Source organism: Ailuropoda melanoleuca, chromosome 2 (genome assembly GCF_002007445.2).
Source record: "Ailuropoda melanoleuca isolate Jingjing chromosome 2, ASM200744v2, whole genome shotgun sequence".
Classification (NCBI taxonomy): Eukaryota; Metazoa; Chordata; class Mammalia; order Carnivora; family Ursidae; genus Ailuropoda; species Ailuropoda melanoleuca.
This window is the reverse complement of record NC_048219.1, coordinates 167,548,779-167,574,711: the sequence shown is the minus strand read 5'-3', so window position 1 is coordinate 167,574,711 and position 25,933 is coordinate 167,548,779. Positions and strand designations below refer to the sequence as shown.

General features: G+C 37.0%; 1 protein-coding gene and 1 pseudogene across 43 annotated transcripts in view; one reads left to right on the top strand and one right to left on the bottom strand.

Annotated features, from left to right (window-relative positions):
- Window positions 1-25,709, bottom strand: part of ABI2 (abl interactor 2) — a 130,966-nt gene extending 105,257 nt beyond the window's left edge. For 14 of the 43 annotated variants that reach the window (XM_034654999.1, XM_019799561.2, XM_034655005.1 and 11 more), the window contains exon 1: window positions 25,339-25,706. In XM_034654999.1, coding sequence (XP_034510890.1) covers window positions 25,339-25,455 — 117 coding nt within the window. In that variant the 5' untranslated portion in view covers window positions 25,456-25,706. Of the gene's footprint in view, window positions 1-25,338 lie in introns of all 43 variants that reach the window. The other 29 variants (XM_034655004.1, XM_034655011.1, XM_034655020.1 and 26 more) reach the window with 8 other exon arrangements.
- On the top strand, window positions 14,846-15,209 carry LOC105237586 (annotated as a pseudogene).
- Window positions 25,710-25,933: the final 224 nt, after the last annotated feature.

The following is a 25,933-nucleotide window of genomic DNA, read 5'->3' as shown; positions in this document are numbered from 1 at the left end:
AAAATTCGTGTGAAATCATGAAAGACCCCAAATAGTCAAAGCAAGCCTAAGAAAGAAGAACCAAAGCTGAAGGCATCACACTTTGACTTTAAACTATATTACAAAGCTATGGTAATCAAAACACTATGCTACTGACATAAAATAGACACACCAATGGAACAGAATCAAGAGCTGGAAATAAATCTTCACATCTACAGCCAACCAATATTTTGACAAATAAGCCAAGAACACTCAATGGGTAAAGGATAATCTCTTCAATAAATAGTGCTGGGAAAACTGGATGATCACATATTGAAAAATGAAATTGGACCCCATCTTACACCACTCAGAAAAATTAACTCAACAATGGATTAAAGATTTAAATATAAGATGTGAAACCATAAAACTCAGGGGAAAAGCTCCTTGATGTGGATCTTCACAACTACTTTTTGAATGTGACACTAAAAGCACAAGCAACAAAAGTAAAAAGGAACAAGTGTGACTACATCAAAATAAAAGCTTCTACGGACAGCAAAAGAAACCCATCAACAAAATGAAAATGCAACCGACAAAATGAGAGAAAATATCTGCAAATCATATATCCAATAAGGATTAATAGTCAAGTATATAAGGAACTCATACAAGAGCAAAAATACATACAACTGAATGAAAAATGTGCAGAGAAATGGAATATACATTTTTCTAAAGAAGACACACAAATGGCCAAAGGGTACAAGAAAAGGTGCTCAACACATCACTAATCATCAGTGAAATGCACACAATGCAAAATCACAATGACATATCACTTCATACCTGCCAGAATGGCTACTAACAAAAAGAAAAAATATAAGTGTTAGCAAAGATGTGGAAAAAGGGAACCCTTGTACGCTGTTGCTGGGAATGTAAATCAGTACATCCACTATGGAAACAAGGATGGAGTTTCCTCAAAAAGTTAAAAATGGGACTACCAAATGATCCAGTATTCCCACTTCTGTGTATATAACCAAAGAAAAGAAAATCACTATCTCAAAGAGGTATCTACACTCACATGTTTACTGAAGCATTAGTCACAACAGCCAAGATAAGGAAACAACCTAAGTGTTAACCTACAGATGAATAAAGAAAATGTCACACACACACACACACACACAGAGGAATACTATGTGGCCATGAGAAAGAAGGAATTCCTGACATTTGCAACAACATGGGTGGACCTGGAAGGCATTATGCTTAGTGAAATAAGTTAGAGAGAGATAAATACTCTATGATCACATGTAAATGTGGAATCTGAAATACCCAAACTTGTGGGGCGCCTGGGTGGCTAAGTCGTTAAGCGTCTGCCTTCAGCTCAGGTCATGGTCCCAGGGTCCTGGGATCGAGCCCCGTGTTGGGCTCCCTGCTCTTCAGGAAGCCTGCTTCTCCCTCTTCCACTCTCCCTGCTTGTGTTCCCTCTTTCACTGCGTTTCTGTCAAACAAATAAATAAAATCTTTTTAAAAAATAAAATAGCTAAACTTGTAAAAACAGAGAATAGAATGATGGATGCCAAAAGTTGCAGGGTGGGGGGAAATGGGAAGATAACAGTCAAATGGTACAAACTTTTAGTTCTAAGATGAATTATGTTCTGGGAATCTAATGTACACCATGGTGACTACAGTTAAAATACCATGTTATATGCCTGGAAGTTGCTAAAAGAGTAAATCTTAAATGTGCTCACTGCTGCCCTCCAAAAAACAAGTGACATGATAGAGGTGTGACCCTACTGTGGTAATCGTTTCATAACACATACATGTATCAAATCATCAAGCATATACCTTAAATTGACAGAATATTACATGTCAATTATATCTCAATAAAGCTGGAGGGGGAGGGGAACAGCGCCACACTCACTTTGAGAAATTTGTACAAGGCACTATTTCCCAAATAATAGGAAACACTAGAGGAGAAATATCCAGGATGCATGTCCAGATACCATGTCCATAACAAAAATCACCAAACTGCCCCACCCAGAACAGATACGTCTAACACTATCAGAGATGAGAAAATAAATAAACGGAAGGCAACCACTGGAACTCTCAATCTGAGAAACACACCATCTTATTATGCTATGATCAAGAAATTGGCACATAATTACTGTTGGATATAGAACTCATCACTTAGTAAATGTGCATCATCCAAAAAATATATGTACCACATCTTAGCACTCGATACTCATGAAGCTAGTAACTGGACAATGCAACATTGCCACAAAAAAGTTTCCACACTATTCTGGCCAGCACAAACCACAGCTAGAACAGAATGCAATCCCCCACTCATTTCCCCAAATAGCAAATGAGTACATAGAGAAACGACAGTTATAAAATCATGATTTTACAACTACCAAAGCAATAACTGTTTCACTGTTTCAGGCAAAAATCATAAATGGATTTGAAAAGCAATGTGAGAAAATCATTTTAAAAAAGGAAAAAAGTACCTTTACATAACAGAAATATGACACAAACAGTTGAAAGTAGTCAAATTTAACATCCCCAATAATGTACACACTCCTAATATACTGCCCTGTGCTGAGGACATATTATTACTATTTACTGCCTAATATACAAAAATGCATAAACTAAATTTTATCACAGGGAAACAATAAGAAAAACCCAAATTAAGGGACAACCAAAAAGTAAGAAAAAAAAAAAAAAGCAAAACAAAACACTGGCATATACTTTTAGAAAATGTCCATGCAGTGAAAATACAGAAAAGCTAAGGAATTGTTCCAAAAATTAAAATGACATGACAAATAAGTGCAGTAAGAAATCCCAAACTGGATCCTGGACTGGAAGGAGAAAAGAATTCTGCCAAAATAGATATTATTGATAGAGCTGGCAGAAGTTGGGAGTTCAGCAGACAGAGGCAAGAAGCTGGGAAGACCAAGGCAAATATGGTTCACAAGTCAAAAGCAACAGAGTATTACACAGAGAAATCCAGAGATGTGCAGAGGGTCTCTTTTTATTATTCAGCAGAATACTGATCAGTGCATGCATAAGAGAAAACTACCCAAGGGTGCAGAGACAATCAACCAAGAGGATTATAAGGAAGAGTGCCTGGTCCTCCTACAAGTTAGGATGCCAAATTTGTGAACTGTCCTACCAGCCAAAATGGAAAAGCTCCCAATTTGTGGGGCACTGGTTACACTACACAGAGGGTCTTGCCTTCTGAATAGTGGGGAATAATTAGTCCAGACTTACAAAGCTCCACTCTTCACAAGAAACAAATCATAAAAGGCACAAAAGGATCAAGTACTTTCCAAGTAACTTAACTGCATTCAAGAATAAAATTTAAGAACATTTATAGGAAGATAACAAAAATCAAGCACCTAGTAAATTAATAATCACAATGAGTGGCAATCAATCAAAGGTTAACAAACGTAAAAAAGGAGGAAAAATATATTGACAATGAGAAGAAAAATCATTTGAAACCAATCTAGAATGGACACAATGTTAAAATTAGCAACAAAGACATTAAAATCATGACTATAGCCATATTCTATACATTTAAAAAGTTAAACAGGGACCTGACCAATAGAAAATGAACCAAATTGAACTCCCAGAAATGAAAACTATAATGTCTGAGACAAAGAATACATCCCATATGGGGCACCTGGGTGGCTCAGTCATTAAGCGTCTGCCTTCGGCTCAGAGCATGACCCCAGGGTCCTGGGATCAAGCCCCACATCGGGCTCCCTGATCCACTGGGAGCCTGCTTCTTCCTCTACCACTCTCCCTGCTTGTATTCCCTCTCTTGCTGGCTGTCTCTCTGTCAAATAAATAAATAAAATCTTAAAAAAAAAATACATCCCATAACAACAGAAGACATTACAAAAACAAAAATAAAAAAGATTAATGAACTTGAAGACGTAAGAAGAGAGTTTCTCCAAAATGAAAAAAGAAAACCGTGAAGAAAAAAAAAAAAAACAATGAAAAGAGAATCGTTGAGCTGTGGAACAACCTCAAATAGCATAATATATATGTTAGCAAAGTTCCCAGAACAGGGAGTAGAAAGAATAAAAAATATCTGACAATAAGTGCATGAAAATCTTCAAAATATGACAGAAGGTCTACATTCACAGATAAAAGAAGTGCAATGAATCTTGAATACAAGAAGCAGAAAGAAAACTATACCAAGGCATATCAAAATCAAATTGCTACAAAAGTGATAGCAAATTTTCCAAACATCAAGGGAAAATTGGACATAACCCTATAAATGAACAAACTACAACAGCAAATTTTTCATTTCAAACAATGTAAACCAGAGAACAGTGGGGCACCATCTTTAAACTACTGACCACACAGTTCAGTTGGTTGAGTGCCCAACTTTTGGTTCCAGCTCAGGTCATGATCTCAGGGTCATGGGATCAGGCCCTGCATCACGCTCCATGCTCAGCATAGAATCTGCTTCAGATCCTTTCCCACCTTCTCCTTCCCTTTCCCTCTGCCCCTTCCCCCACTCATGTACCCTCTCTCTAAAACAAATAAAATCTTTAAAATAATGTCAACACAGAATCCTATACCCAACAAAACTACCTTTCAAAAATAAAGGCAAAGGAAAAAGATGTTTTCAAACATACAAAAGTTAAAAAAAAAAAACCACCAACAGACTTACACAGGAATTGTTAAAGAAGTCCTAAAGGATAGGCAGAGATGGAAGATAACACCAGATAACAAATATGGATCTACACAAAAGAACAACAAATACCGGAAATTGTAATTACATTGGTAAATATATGATTTTTTAAAGCTAAATTTTTTAAAGATAACTATTTAAACAAGAATTAAGAAAAATGTATTACAAGGTTTATAACAAATGTGAACATAAAATGTATGATGACAACAGTATAAAAGATGGGAAGGGAGAAATGGAAGTATAATACTGTAAGATTCTCAAGCTATGCAAAAAGTGCTATAACATCACCTGAAGGGAGATTGAGGTAAGTACTACAAACCCAAAAATAACCATTAAAATTGGAAAACAAAGAGTTATATCTAATAAGCCAACAAAGGAGATACACTAGAATTATGAGAATTACTCTAATCAAACGAAGGTATAAAAAGGGGAACAAAGGATGAGACAAACAAAATAAATGGTGATATAATTAAACCTAAACATATCTATAATCACACAAAAAGTAAATAATCTAAACATGCCAACTAAAAGAGACTGTCAGAGAAAATACAACAGCACAACCCAACATTATGGTCCTTTAAAAAAAAAATACACTTTAGGGGCTCCTAGGAGGCTCAGCGGGTTAAGCATCTGCCTTCAGCTCAGGTCATGAACTCAGGGTCCTCAGATAGAGCCCCATGTCAGGCTCCCTGCTCAGTGGGGAGTCTGCTTCTTCCTCTCCCTCTGCCCTTCCCCGTGTCTCATGCTGATTCTCGCTAGCACACACACTCTCTAACTCTTTTTTAAAAATACACTTTAAAGACACAGATAACATAGAAACAAAAGAATGAGAAAAGATGTACTATACCAATACTATCCAAAAGAAGACGGAAGCAGCTACCTAAGTACAAAGTAGATTGCAGAGGAAAAAATATGACCACAGATTTTTTTTAAATTTCTGATAAAAATGGCAATTCACAAAGGGAAAACAAATGTAAACATTTATATACATAATAACAGAACTTCAAAATACATGAAGCAAAACTTGATAGACTTACAATAGACAAATGTACAGGTACAGTCAAAGATCACAATAACCCTCTCTCAAATTGACAGAATACACAGAACGTAAACATAATAGACTTGAATACCACCATTAATCATTAACCACTTCAACCTAATTGACATTTAGAGAATACTCCAAGCAAAAGCAGAATACACACTTTTTTCAAATGCACACAAAACATTAACCAAATTAAACCCTACTACAGGCTAGTAAAAAGTCTTGAAACAATTTAAAAGAATTCAAATCAAAGTGTTTTTTGACCACAGAAGAATTATATCAGAAAACGTTAACAGAAAGATCCATGGAAAATCCCCAAATCTTTGGAAATTAAATAACACTTCCAAATGACTCATTGCTCAACAAAAGCCATTAAAAGAGAAATGAGAGTGTGGGGAAAATGTATGGGGGGAAAATTTAAGATTTGTGGGATGCCACTAAAGCAGTACTTAAGAGGAAAATGTATAGCTCTAAATGTCTATATTAGAAAGAAAGAAAAACAATGACATCAGATTATACCTTAAAAAGGAAGAAAATGCAGGACAAATTAACCCCCAACCAAAGAAAAGCAGAGGGAAGGAAATAACACATTAGAGCACAGTCAATAAAAAGAAACAGAAAGTCACTAAAGAAAATCACTGATACCAAAAGTTAGTTCTTGGAGATCAATACAAATGACAGAATTTTAGCCAGAACTAATCAGGAAAAAAAAGAGAACACAAAAACAATCTGTCACTCAAAAGGTGACAATTCAATACCGAAAAAAAAAAAAACAAAAAAAAAACACAACCCAATTTAAAAATGAGCAGAAAACATGAGTAAATATTTCCCCAAAGAAGACATGGAGATGGCCAACAGACGCATGAAAAGATACTCAATGGAATTCCTGGCTGGCTCAGTCAATTTGGATTCTTACCTTATACAAAATATACAAAAATTAACTCAAAATGGATCAAAGACCTAAATAAAAAACACTTGGGACCCAACCATAAAATAAAGTACTGATATATGCTACACAATATGGATGGACTCTGCAAATACTATGCTAAGTGAAAGTAGTCAGATACAATAAGCCACATATTATTTGTAGCTAAAACTATTAAACTCTTAGAAGCAAACCTAGGGCTAAATTTTCATGACCCTGGTTTAAGCAATGTTTCTTAAATATGACACTAAAAGCACAAAAAACAAAATAATTTGGACTTCACAAAAACAAAACTTTTGGGCATCAAAGGATATTATCAAGAAAGTGCAATGACAACTGACAAACTAGAAACAAATATTTGCAAACCATATATCTAATAAGGATATGCTATCCAAAATATATAAAGAATTCTCAAAACTCAACAAAAAGGTACACAACACAATTAAAAAGTGAACAAAGAAAAAATAAAAAAATGAACTTGAGTAGACATTTCTCCCAGGAATGGTCAGTAAGCACATGGAAAGATGCTCAACATTATTAGTGATTAGGGAAATATAAACCAAAATCACAATGGCATACCTCTTCACACCAACTACAATGGATACAACTTTAAGCAGAAAATAATGAATATTGTCGAAGATGTAGAAAAACTGCAACTCTCATATACTACTGGTAGAAATGTAAATAGTGCAACCATACCACTGAGGAATTCCACTCCTATGTTTACCCAGGAGGATTTAAAATATATGTTTAGACACAAGCTTATACACAAATGGTCATAGCAACATTATTCGTAATAACCAAAAGGTGGAAACAACCCAAATATTCATCAACTAATGAATGGATAAACAAAATGTGGTATATCCATATAATGAAATATTTGGCCATAGAAAGGAATGAAGTAGAGGCATGCCTCATTCTAACACACTTCCCAGGTGCTGTGTTTTTTACGAACATTTTGTAGCAACTCTGCTTCAAATAACTCTATAGGTACCATTTTTCCAACAGCATCTGTTCATGTCTCTCTCCATTTTGGTAATTCTCACAATTTCAAACCTTTTCATTATTATATTTGTTATGACTCCCTAAAAACTCAAATGATGGTTAGCATTTTTTAGCAAAGAAGTATTTTTTTTTAAAGATGTTATTTATTCGTCGGAGAGAGACAGAGAGACAGGGCACAAGCAGGGGGTAGCTGCAGGCAGACTTGGAGAAGCGGGCCACCTGCTGAGCAAGGAGCCCGCCACCGCAGGACTCAATCTCAGGAGCCAAAGGCAGACGCTTAACTGACTGAGCCACCCAGGCGTCCAGCAAGGAAGTATTATTTTTAAAGTCATCTCTAAGCCCAACGTGGGACCCAAACTCACAACCCCAAAATCAAGAGTCACATGCTCTCTACCAACTGAGCCAGGCAGGCACTCCAGCAATAAAGTTTTGTTTTTTTAAAGATTTTATTTATTTATTTGACACAGAGAGATAGTGAGAAAGAGAGCACAAACAGAGGGTGCAGCAGGCAGAGGGGGAAGCAGGCTCCCCACTGAGCAAGGAGCCCAATGAGGGGCTCGATCCCAGGACCCTGAGATCATGACCTGAGTGAAGGCAGATGCTTAACCGACTGAGCCACCCAGGTGCCCCCAGCAATAAAATATTTTTTAACAAAAAGTATGTAAAATGTCTTTTTAGACATAATGCTACTACACACTTAATAGACTACACTATAGTGTAAAAATAACTTTTATATGTACTGGGAAACCAAAATATTCACTTGATTTGCTTTAGTGCAGTATTTGCTTTATTGCAGTACTCTGGAACCAAACTCCAATATCTCCGGGGCATGCCTGTACTGAAACATGTTATAACATGGATGAATGTGGAAAATATTATTATGCTGAGTGAAATCAGTTACACAGAAAAGGCCCCATATTATGTTTCTGTTTATATGAAATGTCCAGAATAGGCAAATCGATAGAGACAGAAAGTAGAACTGCAGTTGCCAGGGAGTACAGGGACATGGAGTGACTATTTAATGGGTACAAGTTCTCTCTGGGATAATGCAAATGCTCTGAAATTAGATTTGGTAATGGTTGCGCAACTTTATAAATATATTAAAAGCCACAATTTTAATTTTAATTAAAAACTAAATATATTAAAATATATTAAAAACGTATTTTTATATAAAAAATATTAAAAACTTAAAGTAAAAACTGTACTTTACACTTAAAAATGGTTAAAATGGTGAGTTCTATGTTATGTCAATGTTGTTTAAGATAAAACCAAAAAAATCAATTAAGGTTTTTAACAAACTGATGACAACTATTACATTTGGAAAGACAAAGAGGCAGGATTGAAGTAGCAGCCAAAATGACCTGATCTAATTTATACATCTTGTGTCAAAAGAGTCTACGTATAACAATAATATTAAACCAATCTGAATTAATCAGACTTAAATTTTTTAAAAGTAATGTTAATACGAGAGATCGTCTTTATGCGCTTCAAAAGAAAAAACTGAGATACTACGCCCTGTCATTACACGCATATAACACATCTACACCGCAAACTAAACTGCTGACATTAAATTTATATAATATGGAGGTTTTGTTATTTGCACATGAATTCAAATTATACATATTACATTATAAGCAAATGTGCAGATGATAAAACCCAGAAAATATAGGAACTTAACGTCAATTAATTTTAATTTCTTCTCTCAAGGACAGTACTATATGTTAAGCTAAGTTATTCAAGTTATTTTTCTGAACCTGCTCTGCTCTTCTAGCATAAAAGGTTTTAAGGGAGAAGAGAAGGGATCATTATTCAAACGTAATCTCTCAGCAGTAGACTTGTAGTACTACATATTTTAAAAGGCTGGTAACCATTGTTGCTTCCCCTATTCAATCTTGTTTTGTAGGTTATGGAAGTTCTTAACAATGCATCTCCTTGCCTCTATTCAAAGTCTTCAACAGATAAACAGGCAAAGCCAAATAACAGCAAGAACAACAAAAGAAAAGCAGTGCAGACTGTTAGCTCCATGAGTTACCAATGATCTCCCAGCATGAACACTCAATAAGTATTTTTTGAATGAATAAGAAAAAAATATACATATGTAAAAATTTTAAATGAATCAATTTCAGTCATTTTACTCAACAAAGCACAATAGACAGGCAAAAAAAAAAAAACCCACAATATCTAACTTTACAGAATTTTAGTTTAGTGGAGTCACAACTAAGCTTGACTTTACTTAACTGATTTTTTTAAAATAGGAATATCTCGGGTCGCCTGGGTGGCACAGCGGCTAAGCGTCTGCCTTCGGCTCAGGGCGTGATCCTGGCATTCTGGGATCGAGCCCCACATCAGGTTCCTCGGCTATGAGCCTGCTTCTTCCTCTCCCACTCCCCCTGCTTGTCTTCCCTCTCTCGCTGGCTGTCTCTATCTCTGTCGAATAGATAAATAAAATATTTAAAAAAATAAAAATAAAATAAAATAGGAATATCTCAGAGTACCTAGGTGGCACAGTTGGTTGAGCATCCAACTCTTGGTTTTGGCTTAGGTTGTAATCTCAGGGTCATGGGATCGAGCCCTGTATTGGGCTACATACTCAGTACAGAGTCCGCTTGGTTTTCTCCTCCCACCCCACCCCACCCCTCCCCTTCATTCTCTCTCTCTAAAATAAATCTTTTTAAAAATAAATAAATATAGGAATAGCTCTCTTGCTCACTACCCAAAAAGTGAGAGATCCACTCAGACATTTAATGAGTATCCACTATAGAATAAGCCATACACTAAGTGCAAGCAAATCAACTGCAGAATTAACTCCAAAGCACTAGCCACAAGTGAAATACCACTCACAATTCTGTTGGTCACATCTATATTAAATATCCTAGACAAATGAAAAGTATTCACCAACTTCATTTATGAGTACATACAAACTCTTACATTTTGGAAAACTAATTTATTTCACTACTCTCATAGGAGTATTTTCTACTGCTTACAAGAAAAAAACCTAATTTATTCTTCTAGCAAATGTTTATTGAATGCCTATTTTGTCCCAGGCACTGTTCCAGATATTGACAATGAAAAAGACTCCCTTTGGGGCACCTGGGTGGTTCAGTCAGTTAAGCATCTGACTCTTGATTTTGGCTCAGGTCATGACCTCATGAGACCTGCATCAAACTCCGCACTGGGGTGGAGCCTGCTTAAAATTCTCTCTCTTCCTCTCCCCCTCACCCCCTTCCTCTCTCAAGTGGGTGGGGAGTTGGCGGGGAGGGCAGGAGGCACCCCTGTCCTCATGGAGCTCACCAGCCAGGGAAGACAGAGGCAAATAAATAAATAAGATATATTGTATGTCAAATGGTAAGTAATACAAAGAAAAATAAAGCATGGAGGAAAAAAGTACAAGCAAAAAGGAGAGTAAACAAAGTATGTTATAACCTTATATAGACCAGGAAGGGTCATCAAGGAAGGTGACATTTGGACTAGTTGGCTCCACAGGTGAATTCCACCAAACTTCTAAAGATGAATTAATACCAGGGCACCTGGCTGGCTCAGTCAGTGGAGCACGCAACTCTTGATCGTGGGATTTTTAGTTAGAGCCCCACTTGGTGCATGTTGCCTACTTAAAAAAAATTTTTTTTTAATTAAAGAAGACTTAATACTCTTCTCAAACTAGTCAGCAAAAAAAAAAAAAAAAAAAAAAAAAAAAAAAAAAAAAAAAAAAAAAAAAAAAAAACAAAAAAAAAAAAAAAAAAAAAAAAAAGAACAAAAGAAAGAAAAAGAAAAAAAGAAATCAGAAAAGCAATGAAGGCTTCCAAATTCTATGAAACCAGCAGTACCCTGATACCAAAACCAGATAAAGACATCAGAAAAAGAGAGAATTACGCCAGTATCTCTGATAAACACAGATGCAAAAATCCTCAACGGGGCGCCTGGGTGGCACAGTCGTTAAGCATCTGCCTTCGGCTCAGGGCGTGATCCCAGCGTTATGGGATCAAGCCCCACATCAGGCTCCTCTGCTAGGAGCCTGCTTCTTCCTCTCCCACTCCCCCTGCTTGTGTTCCCTCTCTCACTGGCTGTCTCTCTCTGTCAAGTAAATAAATAAAATCTTTAAAAAAAAAAATCCTCAACAAAATATTAGCAAACAAAATCCAACAATCCATTTAAAAAATCATTCACCACAATCAAGTGGGATTAATTCCTGGGATGCAAGGGTGGTTCAATATTTGCAAATCAATCAACAAAATACATCACTTAAAAAGAGAAAGGATAACAACCATACAATTATTACAACAGACACAGAAAAAGCAGTTGACAAAGTACAACATCCAATCATGATAAAAACCCTCAACAAAGTAGGTTTAGAAGAAATATACCTTAACATAATAAAGTCATTAAATGAAAAACTCACAGCTAACATCATCCTTAACTGTGAAACACTGACAGCTTTTCAGGAACAAGACAAGGATGTCCACTCTGATCACTTTTATTCAACGTAGTACTGGAAGACTTAGCCTCAGTAACCAGACAACCAAAAGAAATAAAAGACACCCAAATTGGTAAAGAAGTAGTAAAACCTTCACTGTTTGCAGATGACTTCCACTATTTCGATCACGTCATCTGTTACTATATGTAAAAAACCCTAAAGACTCCACCAGAAAACTATAGGATAAATGAATTCAGTCAAGTTGCACAATACAACATCAATAGAGAAATCTGTTGCATAACTATACACCAATAATGAAGCAGAAAGAGAAATTAAGAAAACAATCCCATATACAACTACACCAAAAATAATAAAATATCTATAAATAAACTTAACCAAGGAGGTGAAAGACCTGTACTTGAAAACTATAAAACACTGATGAAATAAATTGAAGATGACACAAATGAATAGAAAGATATTCCACACCCAAGGGAGAACAAATATTGTTAAAATGTCCATACTACCCAAAGCAATCTACAGATTTAATGCAATCCCTATCAAAATATCATTTTTCACAGAACTAGAGGTAACAACCTAAATTTTATATGCAACCACAAAAGATCCTAAATAGCCAAAGCAATCTTGAAAAACAAAACTGGAAGTATCACAATCTCAGATCTCAAGACATACCACGAAACTGCAGTAATCAAAGAGTATGGTACTGGCACAAAACAGACACACAGATCAACAGAACAGAAAACCCGGGGTGCCTGGGTGGTTCAGTCAGTTGGGCTTCCGACTCTTGATTTTGCCTCAGGTCATGATCTCAGGGTCATGAGATGCAGCCCCATAGTCAGGCTCCTCCCTCAGCAGTAAATCTGCTTGAGATTCTCTCTCCACCCACCCCCCACCACCACCACCACCACCGCCGCCGCCGCCGCCCCCCCAACACATGGGCTCTCTTGCTCTAAAATAAATAAAGCTTTAAAAAATTTTTAGAAAGAACAGAAAACCCAGAAATAAACCCACAATTGTATGGTCAATACTTGACAAAGGAGGCAAGAATATGCAGTGGGAAAAAGACACTCTCTTTAACAAATGGTGTTGGGGAAACCGGACAGCCACATGCAAATGAATGAAACTGGACCACTTTCTCACACCATACACAAAAATAAACTCAAAATGGCTTAAAGACCTAAACGTGGGACCTGAAACCATAAAAATCCTAGAAAATAGCACAGGCAGTAATTTCTCTGATATTGGTCATAGCAACATTTTTCTAAATATGTCTCCTAAGACAAGGGAAACAAAAGCAAAAACAAAACAAAACAAAACAAAAAAACCTACTGGGACTACATTAAAATAAAAAGCTTTTGCACAACAAAGGAAACAATCAACTAAACTAAAAGCCTACTGAATGGGAGAAGATTATTTGCAAATGATATATCCAATAACAGGTTAATACCCAAAATATATAGAGAACTTCCACACATCAGCACCAAAAACCCAAATAATCCAATTAAAAAACAGGTAGTTGATGTGAACAGATATTTCTCCAAAGACCACATACAGATGGTCAACAGACACATAAAGAGATGCTCAACATCACTAATCATACTGGAAATGCAAATCAAAACCACACTGAGAGATCACCTCACACCTGTCAGAAAAGCTAAAATCAGTAACACAAGAAACAACAAGTGTTGGCAAGATTGTGGAGAAAAGGGAACCCTTGTACACTGTTGGTAGGACTGTAAACTGGTCCAGCCACTGTAGAAAACAGTATGGAAGTTCTTCAAAAAATTAAGAATAGAATTACCATATAATCCAGTAATTCCACCACTGGGTATTTACCCAAAAAATATGAAAACACTAATGCAGAAAGATATATGCACCCCTATATTTACTGCAGCATTACTTACAATAGCCAAATTATGGAAGCAACACAAATGTCCACTGATAGATGAATGGATAAAGAAGATGTGGTATGGAGTGACTGGCTGGGAGCATGTGACTCAATCTCAGGGTCATGAGTTCAAGCCCCATATTGGAGCTACCACACAAAAAAAGATGTTTTATATATAAATACATATATTTATATATTTAAGTGTATATATACTCATATATATGCGTGTGTATATATGTGTGTGTATGTGTGTGTGTGTATATATATATATAAATCTGTGTATACACACACACAAAAAACAGAATATTACCCATAAAAAACAATGAAATCTTGCTATTTGCAACATGGTTGGAGCTAAATGGTATAACTCTAAGTGAAATAAGTCAAAGACAAGTAGCATATGATTTCATTCATATGTGAAATTCACTCCTTAAATCTGAATTTAAGAAACAAAACAAATGAAGAAAGAAAAAAAAGAGACAAACAAAAAAAACAGACTCTTAAGTATAGAAAACAAACTGATGGTTACCAGAGGGGAGGTGGGTAGGGAGATGGGTGAAATAGGTGAAGGGGATTAAGAATACACTAATACACTTACTGAGTAATGTACAGAATCACTGAAATACCATATTATACATCTGAAACTAATATAATACTGTATGTTAATTACACTGGGATTAAAAGTTAATTTTTAGAAGTCTTTTTTTAAGTTAAAGAAACAGAAGTTGACATTTGGTCAAAAGCATGAAAAAGGTAAAAGATCCAGTGTTACAACTATCTGGAGAATGAGTACTCCTGGCAGAGGGCATGGTAAATGCAAAGTAAAAAAATCTTGAGGCACCTTTCTCACATCCAGCTACTTTAGCAGCTGCTCTTGGTTGGGGCCATCCTGCACCTAAGGGAGGAAGATGGTGGCCACAAAGAAGATAAAAAAGTTGATGGAGTTGATCAACTCTATGCTCCAATTCCTTATGAAAAGTGGAAAGGGCATGTTGGGGTAGAAGCAGACTCTGAAAATGATCAGACATGGCAAAGTAAAACTGGTCATCCTCACCAACAGCTGCCCAGCCTTGAGGAAATCTGATATAGAACACTACACCATGTTGGCCAAAACTGGTGCCCATCACTACAGTGGCAATAATAAACTGGGCATAGCATGTGGTAAATACTACAGAGTATGTATACTGGCTATCACTGATCCAGGTGATTCTGATATCATTGGAAGCATGCCAGAACAGACTAATGAAATGCAAAATTTTTAATAAAAGTGGTCAGAACTTGTTTTTAGGGACACCTGGGTGGCTCAGTCATTAAGTGTCTGCCCACAGCTCAGGGCGTGATCCCAGGGTCCTGGGATCGAGCCCCGCATTGGGCTCCCTGCTCCGCTGGGAGCCTGCTTCTTCCTCTCCCACTCCCCCTGCTTATGTTCCCTCTCTCGCTGGCTGTCTCTTATTTGTCAAATAAATTAAAAAGAAAAAAAAAAGTTGGGTGGGGGCTGGGTGGCTCAGTCAGTTAACCAACTAACTCTTGATTTCCGCTCGGGTCATGATCTCGGGATTTTGAGATCAGCCCCTGGAAAGGGCTCCGCACTGGTCATGGAGCCTGCTTAGGATTCTCTCCCCGCCACAATCCTGCGGCCCCTCCCCTTCCATTTGAGTGCGCACAATTCTCTCTCACTTTAAAAAAAAAAAAAAGTCTTGAGGCAGAAGTATGCCCATTATGTTCAAGAAAAAGAGGCCAAAGTGGCTGGGCTAGAGTAAGCAAAGAAGAGGAGAGGAATTAAATTAGGAGAGGATTCAAGACTGAAAGCTAGATCATTCGTGGCCTGTAGGCAATGTTAAGGACTCTGGTTCTTACACTGAGTGAGAAGGGAAGTCTCTGATTATGATTTTTAAAGGATCACTCTGGCTATTGCTACAATCTGAGGAATAATGGTGGCTTGGACCAGGCTGGTGGCAGGGGAGGTGGCAGAAGTCAGATCCAGACATGTGAAGACAGAGTCATTTGTTATCCAAAGCAAAAGAGAAGGGTCAAGGACAGTACCAAGGTTTTGGGCTCAGGTATCAAGGGGGTTAGAGTTGCCATTTACTGATAAAGGAAGGAAAAGCTATGTTTAGATATTGTGACTGATTAGTACCCCACCACCACCAAGATGAACACATCCTAATCCTCTGGAACCTGTGAATATGTTATCTTACATGAGATGGAAAGGGGCCCAAGGTGGGTCTTTATAAAGGAAGGCAGAGGATCAGAGTCAGAGAAGGCAATGTGACAAAAAAGCAGGGGAAGAGAGAGGGGATGTGATGATGGAATCGGAGTCAGAAAGATGAAAACAGAAGCTGAGGCTGGAGTGATGCCACTTCTGGTTTGGAATTAGAAAGAGGTTCATGAGCTAAGGAATGTGGGCACCCTTTAGAATCTGGAAATGCAAGGAAACTAATTCTCCCCTAGAGCCTCCAGAAAGAACACAATTCTGTGGCTCACTATAGACTTCTGACCTCCAGAATTATAAATTGGTAAATCTGTGTTGTTTTAAACTGCTGAATTTGTGGTAATTTGTTATAACAGCAGTAAAAAATATAAATACAACAGTTTGAATATTTAGAAATTAAGAACTATATGTAGTATGAGATTTTTCTGTATTGTAACAAAATCTTCCCTCAAAATTTGAAAGTAATACCACAGGACTATAAGGTTCTATACTCAGAAGATACTGTGTCAAGTTAAATAAATGTCTTAGCATTTTAAATAAATGTTATCATACATGTAAGTTCAAAATAGGAGGTACAGTAGTCATAAACTAAAAGATAATACAATATTTGGTCACATGATCTGAAGACTCCTCTCTGAACCTGTGAACTTTGCCAAATTTGTCACCCTGATATAATCTCTACAAGGCCCAATTCATCTAAATCCCTCCATCTTGGCAAAATGCTGGAGAAGCTGCAAGTTATAATGGTTATGCCCTAAGTCAGTATGTAACCGTAAAATGGATATAAAAGAAAAATGATAGGTTGATCTGTAGATTTATCAAAAAAAGGCATGAGGTTTAAAAAATTAAGAAATATCACTCTAAAGCAATTCAGTTTTGGGATAAAGTCCTTGAACCCAGGGCATCCCTAGTTAGTATATCACTATATCTAGAAAATTAAAATACAACTTCGTATTTTATACAAATTTGTGGGTCTATGAATGTGAACTACAACTTTACAGACATTTTAATTGCAAAAAGCTGTGAAATTCTGTTTAACTAGAAAAATACTGCTGTCATACGTTGTAGTAAAACAGGACATGTGAGGGGCACCACACCGGCTCAGTCAGTGGAGCATGCGACTCTTGATCTCGGGGGCATGAGTCTGAGCCTCACACTGGGTGTAGGTTTACTTTTTAAAAACAGCAAAAAAAAAAAAAAACAAAAACAAAAAAACTGAAAATTTTAAAAATTAAAAATAAATAAAAATAAACAGGACATGTGAAAGTCCTAGGTGGTGCAAAAAATTCTGGCACCACCTAGCATCTCTGAACCTCAAACACAATCAAATCTCATCCTATCAAAATCCTTGAAATTAAAAAAGTGACCAAAGACATACTACAAAAGAGCAGGGTAAAAAAAATGACTGAAAATTTTAAAAATTAAAAATAAATAAAAATAAACAGGACATGTGAAAGTCCTAGGTGGTGCAAAAAATTCTGGCACCACCTAGCATCTCTGCCTCAAACACAATCAAATCTCATCCTATCAAAATCCTTGAAATTAAAAAAGTGACCAAAGACATACTACAAAAGAGCAGGGTAAAAAAAATGACAAAATAAAATATTTAAGTCTTCAATATCATTAATAATGATTATAGTAAAAGCAAACACACAGCATATTCATTGACTGCATGATGAACATATTTTCGTCTTTTAACAAAACTGAAATCGAATGCATTGTGTCAAGTGGCAGTATTTTAAGCATTTAAGAAGCAGTGTTCATTAATTTATTGACACATAAAATAACGGTGTATCTTAAAAATTCATAGTCTTAGCTTTGATTAAACATATATCAACTCACTGAATCTTCAAAACTACCCTATTAAGTAGCTGCTGTAACTGTACCATCTTACAGATAAGAAAACTGAGACAGAGAGGTTAAATAACTTCCAAGTCACACAGCCACTAAAATTAAAATTATCAGGGCACCGGGGTGGTTCAGTTGGTTAAGCCTCTGCGGTGGGCTCAGGTCATGATCTCCACCTCAGGCTCCCTGCTCAGCGGGGAGCCTGCTTCTCCCTCTCCTTCTGCCCCTCCCCCTGCTTGTGCTTTCTCTCTCTCGGTCAAATAATCAAATAAAGTCTTAAAATAAATAAAATTAAATTAAATTAAAATTATCTTTAACACATGACAGTATTCAATTACAAAATTACTATTTAACCCATATCATATTCTCAGTTTTATCATAACTATTTTAGTGATCTCAATATGAAAAAAAAATTTTTAAATAATGTTGTAAGCTTTTATAAACAGTCCTTTTGCACAAATATAGCATATAGCAGAGTGCATAAATTGCAGTCAATATACAATGTACGCCATTTAACCATGCTTGCTTATCGTAGCAAATTTCTAGACATTAATATAAATCCATTTCTCATAAAAGATGTTCTGTAACTTAAAATGCATATTACTTCACTGATCGAACTTTCTTTAAGTAGTTTTTTAAAATATATTTTGCAGTCAAACGATTCACCTTAACAGACTTTAAAAGTAAAATAAACATCTTAATAGATGTGGAAAAAGGCATATGACAAAATATAATATCCATTCATGGCTTTTTAAAAAAATCTTTTCAGCAAACTAAGAATAAAAGAGAACTTCCCTGATCTGACATAGGGTACCCACAAAAAACGTATAGCTAATTTCATATGTAATAGTGAAAGATCAGCTGTTTTCCCTCTGAGTCTGAGAACAAGTGAAGAACACAGGCTCTCACAATTGCTATTCAACATCATCCTGGAAGTCCTAGCCAGTGACATAAGGCAAAAAAGGGAAATAAAAGGAATAAAGATTACAAAAGAATAATTAAAACTCCCTTTATTTGATGACATGACTGTCTACATTAAAAAAAAAAACTTCAACAAAAGCTACTATGTTTAATATGTAAATTTAGCAAGGTCATAGGATAAAAGATCCATATACAAAAAGCCAATCCTATCCCTGTACACTAGAAAGGAAACTGAAAATTTTAGAAACAGCACCAAAAATCATCAAAGAATTAAGGATAAATGTAACAATATATGTGCAAAATTTGTATTCTAAGGCCTATAATGACAAGAGAAATCAAAGACAACTTAAATAAATAGAAATACCAAGTCCATAGATTGGAAGACCCAATATTGTCAAAATGTCAATTTGTCCCGAAATAATCTACAGATTCAGTGCAATTCCATTTGAAATCCTAGTAGGGTTGCAGAAATTTAAAAGCTGATTCTAAAACATATATTTAAAAAGCAAGGGCCCTAGAAGAGCCAAAACAATTCTAACAAAGAACAAAGTATAAGATTCACACTACTTGGCTTCAAGACTGAGTATAAAGCTATCGCCTGATATGAACTAAGAATACGTACACAGGTCAAAGGAACAAAACAGAATCCAAAACTACCCACACACATATAGTCAACTGATTTTCGGCCAAAGTGCCAAAATTTTTTTAGATATGACTCTATCCTCTAGAAGCTTTATATGTGGAGAAGGAACACTGGGAATTCAAAGCAGGTGTCCCACATGCTACTTCATGAAGCCAATCTATTAGGAAGTCTCATAAAAATTCAACTATATGCTGTCAAAGTCCACAAATAGTCTAATTTTCAGGATACTTCCATTCATCTGCTGAGATTACATTTAGACACACTGCCATTGCATGCTATTAAAATTCCTTCCATTTTAAAAGGAAAGTAACACTGAAAGGATCCCATGCTCAAAAATATCTCCACAGTATATTCTACACATAAGTAAATCAATTTGGTTATTAACTATTCTCTGGGAGAGGAAAGATGACCCTGAATAAAGAAAGCCTATCACATGTTCAAACATTAATCAAACCACAGTAAGAAAACGAAGTAGAGGAGAGCTTATGAATTGTCTGAGTAAAGGGTGATTTCATACCAACAAGTTCTTCATGATAGGGCAAAATTAAATGCAATCTCAGTCCCTGGATCAATAAAGAGAATTAAAAGGCCAATTAAGTATCTTGGAGAGGCAGGGGTAGAAAGTGCACAGATGACAAAATTCTTTAAAAATTATTTAAAAAATTAAATTTAGGGGTGCCTGGGTGGCTCAGGCATCTGCCTTCAGCTCAGGTCATGATCTCAGGGTCCTGGGATCCAGCCCTGCATAGGGCTCCCTGCTCAGCAGGGAGTCTGCTTCTTCCTCTCCCTCTGTGATTTCTCCCTCTCCCTCTGTGCTCTCTCTCGCTCTCTCTCAAGTAAATAAAATCTTTAAAAATAAAATTTAAAAATAAATAAAATTAAAGTTAAATTTAAAATTTTTTAATTATAAGAAAAGAGTAAGGGTCTCAAAATATAATTTAGTCTGTGTTGGCAATTTTATCAAAGGTCTTGATAACGGCTGGGTTATTACTAAAAATCCAATCACCAAATATCTGCTAGAAAGTCAGGACTAGTTTTTCTAAGGATGATAAACCTTAATCAAATCCCGATGAATTAAGTCACCTCAACCTAGGGAAATTCAGTCTCCCAGTCTGATGTCCACTTATGTGGTTCGCTCCTCTCTGTGGAGGTAAAAGACAAAAGTCACAGAGAAGGATGTGAATATTGGTCTTCAAGTATCTACTCTCAAATGACTTTCTCCTTCACACTAGGTGCCTTTAAGAGTCCTCTATTTTGAGAACAAAAGAATTCAAATACATAAAGACAAACTCTTCTGTATACTCTGTGACATCTATTAAAAAAACAAAGTCAAACCAACGCCATTAAAAGTTTCTTTTTAAGGGCACTGTGCTAACTCAGTGGACTCTTGATCTCCAGGTTGTAAGTTCAAGCCCCACAATGGGTGGAAAGATTACTTAAAAATATAATCTTTTTAAAATAATAATAGTCATAAAATTTCTTTTAAAAGCAAGGTACAGAGGTAATAAACAACATGAACCCATTTTTGATATACAGTTGTGTATAGCAAAAAGATTTAAAAGTATAAATATCAGATGTATATTCAAAATGACTGAGCAATTTTAAGTTTCTTCTTTAATTTTTCCTAATAATTTTTCAACAGTGAGCATGTATTCAAATAGTTATTAAATAAGAATTTTAAATCTTTACATTGTTTTAGTAATGACTTTTTTATGAATCTGGTAACAAGCCATGATTCTATTAGCTCCTTATAATAAACTTCTCATGCAATTTTTAATGAATTCTGGGAGCATCCCTGTTGATAAAGACAAAAAAGGGAAGCCACTAATGACATCTCTATTACTCAAAAACAAAATATTTTTCTTCAGATAAAATTTAAGGTATATTTTCTGAAAAATTTTTTATAAAGTATTTATTATTTTATTATTTTTTAAGTAAGCTCTATGCCCAACATGGGGCTTTAACTCATGACCTTGAGATCAAGAGTTGGATGTTTTACAGACTGAGGCAGCCAGGGTCCCCTTAAGAAACATTTTTAATTTCTGTTCTTCTGAGCAAATCCATGTTACTCAATGATTTTGCTCTTACTCCAAACGATGGACAATGGGATTTTACTATATATCTAATGGGAATTATCACTCACAAAAAGCAACAACTATTTTATCTAACAAAAGGGGAAAAGGTAGGGTTGCCTGAGTGGCTCCGACCCTTATTTTCAGCTCAGGTCATGATCTCAGGATCTTAGGGGCTCTTCACTCAGCGAAGGAGTCTGCTTGTCTCCGCCCCCCTACGTGTGTGCACGTGTATGGTCTCTCTCACACAAATAAATCTTTTTAAAAAAGGAAAATGTAACTAAGAATAAGTTAGTTTTATTCTGGGAGGCTCAGTCAGTTAAGCATCTGTTTTTGGCTCAGGTCATGCTCCCAGGGTTCGGGATCAGGTCCCATACTGGGCTCCTTGGTCAGCGGGGAGCCTGCTTCTCCCTCTGCCTGCTGCTCCCCCTGCTTGTGCTCACTCTCTCTCTCTCTGACAAATAAATAAAATCTTAAAAAAAATAGTTTTTCAGATTTACTCTAGGAAAGTAACAACTATAAATTTATTTCATCTACCAAAACATTAAAGCAACTCATATTATTATAAAATACTTCTATTTGTAAAAATGTAGATTCCAAGTCAATCAAAATACTGTTTAAAATTTCTGGATACTTCTTAGATTAGGTATGAAAAAAAAAACACAGGTCTTACAGTATCTTAAAAAATCCTTAACTACTAAAGCCTTTTTTACAGAGAAGAAATAAAATCAATCAGGTAAATATCAGCAAATATTAGTTATAACTTTTTATCATCACATTTTAGAAAATATATTTATACTATCACTTTTTCTAGAGATTGAAATAATAAAAGAAAACTATCTAAATTTTTATTAAAGATGATTTTTAAATTTTTAACATTAACTGCATTAGTAACCTGGTAAACTACTACTTAAAACACTGCTGTACCTGTAGATTTTGTGTGTGTTAACACAGACAATACCTAGTAAGTCTTAATGCTGATAATACATCTAAAGGATGTTTTTATTTGAAACAATTTAAACACAGTAGTTGTTTCCAGAAGGACAGCACAATCATTTTTCCTTCCTTTGCTCAATATCCACACTAAATATAATCCACATTTAGAATATTCTTATTTAACATAATTATTTGGATATTCCTATGCTTAAAACCAGCTATTTAATAACACTGAACAAAGAACCTTACCCTTTGTAACATATAATCAACAGATTTATCTTTTTCAACTTTACTGGCAAAAATTACATTTCCACAAAATAAAATGAGTGTTAGGTTAGTTACCTTGAGCTAGTGGTTAGGGGATGATGCTGTAACAAGGATAAACTATGTGATCATATATACAAACAATTACCTTTGTAGGGTAAGAAGCAGCATCAAAACCCCTGCTGGTCAGTTCTCTGGTCACAAAGAGAGCCAGCTGGGTCAAATGCACAGCTGGGTCAGCACAAATCTACAATCAGCATGTTCTATTTATCAACTTTACTACAAACAAATCATGCAAAGAGCTGTCATCTGGGAAGAGAAAAACACCAATAATATACCCACTGGATCATGAAACAGATGATAACCTACGAGGTAAAATCTAAAGCATAAAATCTATTTTAGATGCTAAATTGAAAAAATATTTCTAAATCCATTGCTATTGATATCTATACTATGAATTTTAAAAATGCCACCAACACTACATTTTTAATCCTACTGCTAAAACAGATAATGGTGGTAATAATATTCTTCTCCTCTCAACTAGAAGGAATGCATAAAATATTTAATCCCTAATCCCTTTAACCTCTCAGATTTATTAATCCATATACTTTACATATCAATTGTAATCTAAGAAAAACTATACCTTCAAATTACAATAGAAATTATTTTCCAAAGAGAGACAAATCTATTTTTTACTACTGGTAACAACCGCTACCATATCACTTTTCCACTCTCAATGTGTCTTCTGACCTATAATCCCGTAATATGTTGCAGGAGGCAATGGAATTACCACTTCAGTCCTTTAGATTTGCCTCTCCTAGAGACTGTGAATTCCCTGAGAATAGCACAGCTTCCTCCAGTCCTCCTTCCCACCCTCAGTCCCTTACACAGTATAAATTGATACACTACATTATTCATTTGTTCACAGATCAGCCTCTCCTATTAACTACACTATGAAATTCTGTAGACACTAGGTGTGTATCAACCCTTTACACTGCACCAGGCTACAGAAGACTTCTAATATTCAGTTGAAAATTGAGCAACTAAACATTTGACTTTTTCCTATCCCACTCAGTATTACCAAAGCACCCTCTAAATATAGACCACTGTATTTTTTGTATGAATTTTTGACCCAAGACACATTTTTTCTGTTCCTACTAGCCATACTTTTCAATTGCCTCTTTGGAGGGAAAAGCCTTGGTCATGTCTGGTTCCTTCCCCATACAAATATTCCCTACAAGATAATACAAAGTTCAGTACATATCCAATCAAATAAAATCTCACAATAACACCCTTGATTACCTATGCGATCCTTACAAAATTTATGAACCTATAAATCCTAACACCTTTTTTTTTAGTTTATACTAAGACTGGAGAATGCTTCCCAACATAGCTAATATTAAGGATACCTGGAAAGATGGAAGTGGAAGAAAAAAAAAAAGACCATAGTGAAAGAACAATTTAACATACTTCTTCCATTTCCACATCTATCCCAAAAGAATTTAAATGAGAAGGGAAAAAATGGAGGTAGAACCTGTGATTCAGAATAAGCCATAGAGAAAACAAAAGATGCTGAATTTGCAAACTGTGTTTTAACCTATCCTTCCAAATAATTTTTAAAGGATTTTTTAATCCACAGAATATTTTGCTTCATACAGGCGCAGCTGGCTCTCATCTCACCCAATATACCCCACCTCCATATACATACAGCGTTACCACTATGAGTCTCCGTGCCAAACCAACCATCTCAGGAAAAATTAAACCATGAGGATCATTTCCTAATCCTTGCTGAAACATTCAATTCTTTTTCCTAGAGGAAAATTAACTATTCTAACGGGAATGGGGGGGAGTGCTCATTATCATGCAGTTTCTCATTCTCCATAGGGAGGAAAATGGCAATAACTTCCAACAAGAGACAACTGCTCTTCTACTGTATCCCGGTTAGAAACGAAAAAATAAGCAAATTACCAGTCTCTTGAGGCATTTATATGAATATAAAACTAAGGCACTTTACTTCGCAGCAACATAGCCCCTTAAAAATCCTCCAGAGCTTGGGGGAGGGGGGTGATCCATCAATCCCCCCACATCCCTGCCATATGGGGGAGCAGAATTCTGTCAAATAGAAAAAGCCACTCTCCGCCTCCTCCGCCATCCCGAACACTGACGGGTACCGAGTGCGGGGGCGGCCGAGGCGGAGAAGAAGCGAAAAGGCGGGGACACAACACACACACACACACCGCACCGAGGACTGATTCATGGTTTTTAAACATGTTTTAAAGCTACAATTTCCTCCAGCCGCAGGTTTCTCACCAATTCACCAGCCCCAGTTCCCACCCTATTCTCCCAACCCCTCGCCCTCGGGAGCTTAGCTGGGCTGGGTCGCCGTCGCGGCCTCGGCCCCGCGCGCCCTACGCCCCCACGCGCGCGGCCCCCGGCCCGGGGATCCCCCACGCGGCGTCCACCAGCCAGAGGCCCAATGCGCCCAGGCCGGGACCTGCTTCGCACCTGGATGTAGTTGTTCTCGCAGTAATCTGCCACCCGTTCCAGATTCGTGTAACTGTCGAAGAGGGCCCGGCGGCCCCCCGGGATTTCCTCCTCCAGCAGCATCTGCAGCTCCGCCATCTTCACATCCTCCTCCTTATACAGACCGCAGAGGTAGCGGCGGCAGCAGTGCCTGGGAAACCCAAGACTGGGAGAGGAGGAGCAGCGGCACCGGCGGCGGCCGCAACTCGGGAGGAGCGAGAAACACCCCCTGCGCGCCACAGGGGAGGGGGCAGCAAAACGGGGGCGGGGCGCGAGCCGGCGGACTCCGAGGACGGTCACCGCGGCGACGGACGGCCGGGCGCGCGCACGCGCGCTCCCCTCCCTCCGCCCCCAGGCGCCCGAAAAAGATTCCCACCCTCGGCCGCGCCGCCCGCCCCTCCCCCACTCTCGGCGTTTCCTAGCGACGGCGGGAGTGGGGGCCGGGAAGCGCGCGGGAGTCGTGCGCGGTTAACCCTTCGGCCCCCGCAAGTTGCGTGACTTGGGAAGTGCCCCCGGAGGCCTTTGTTGGTCCGAGTGTAAGCGCTACCCGCCTCTGCTGTCTTCCCGCCTGCCCCCT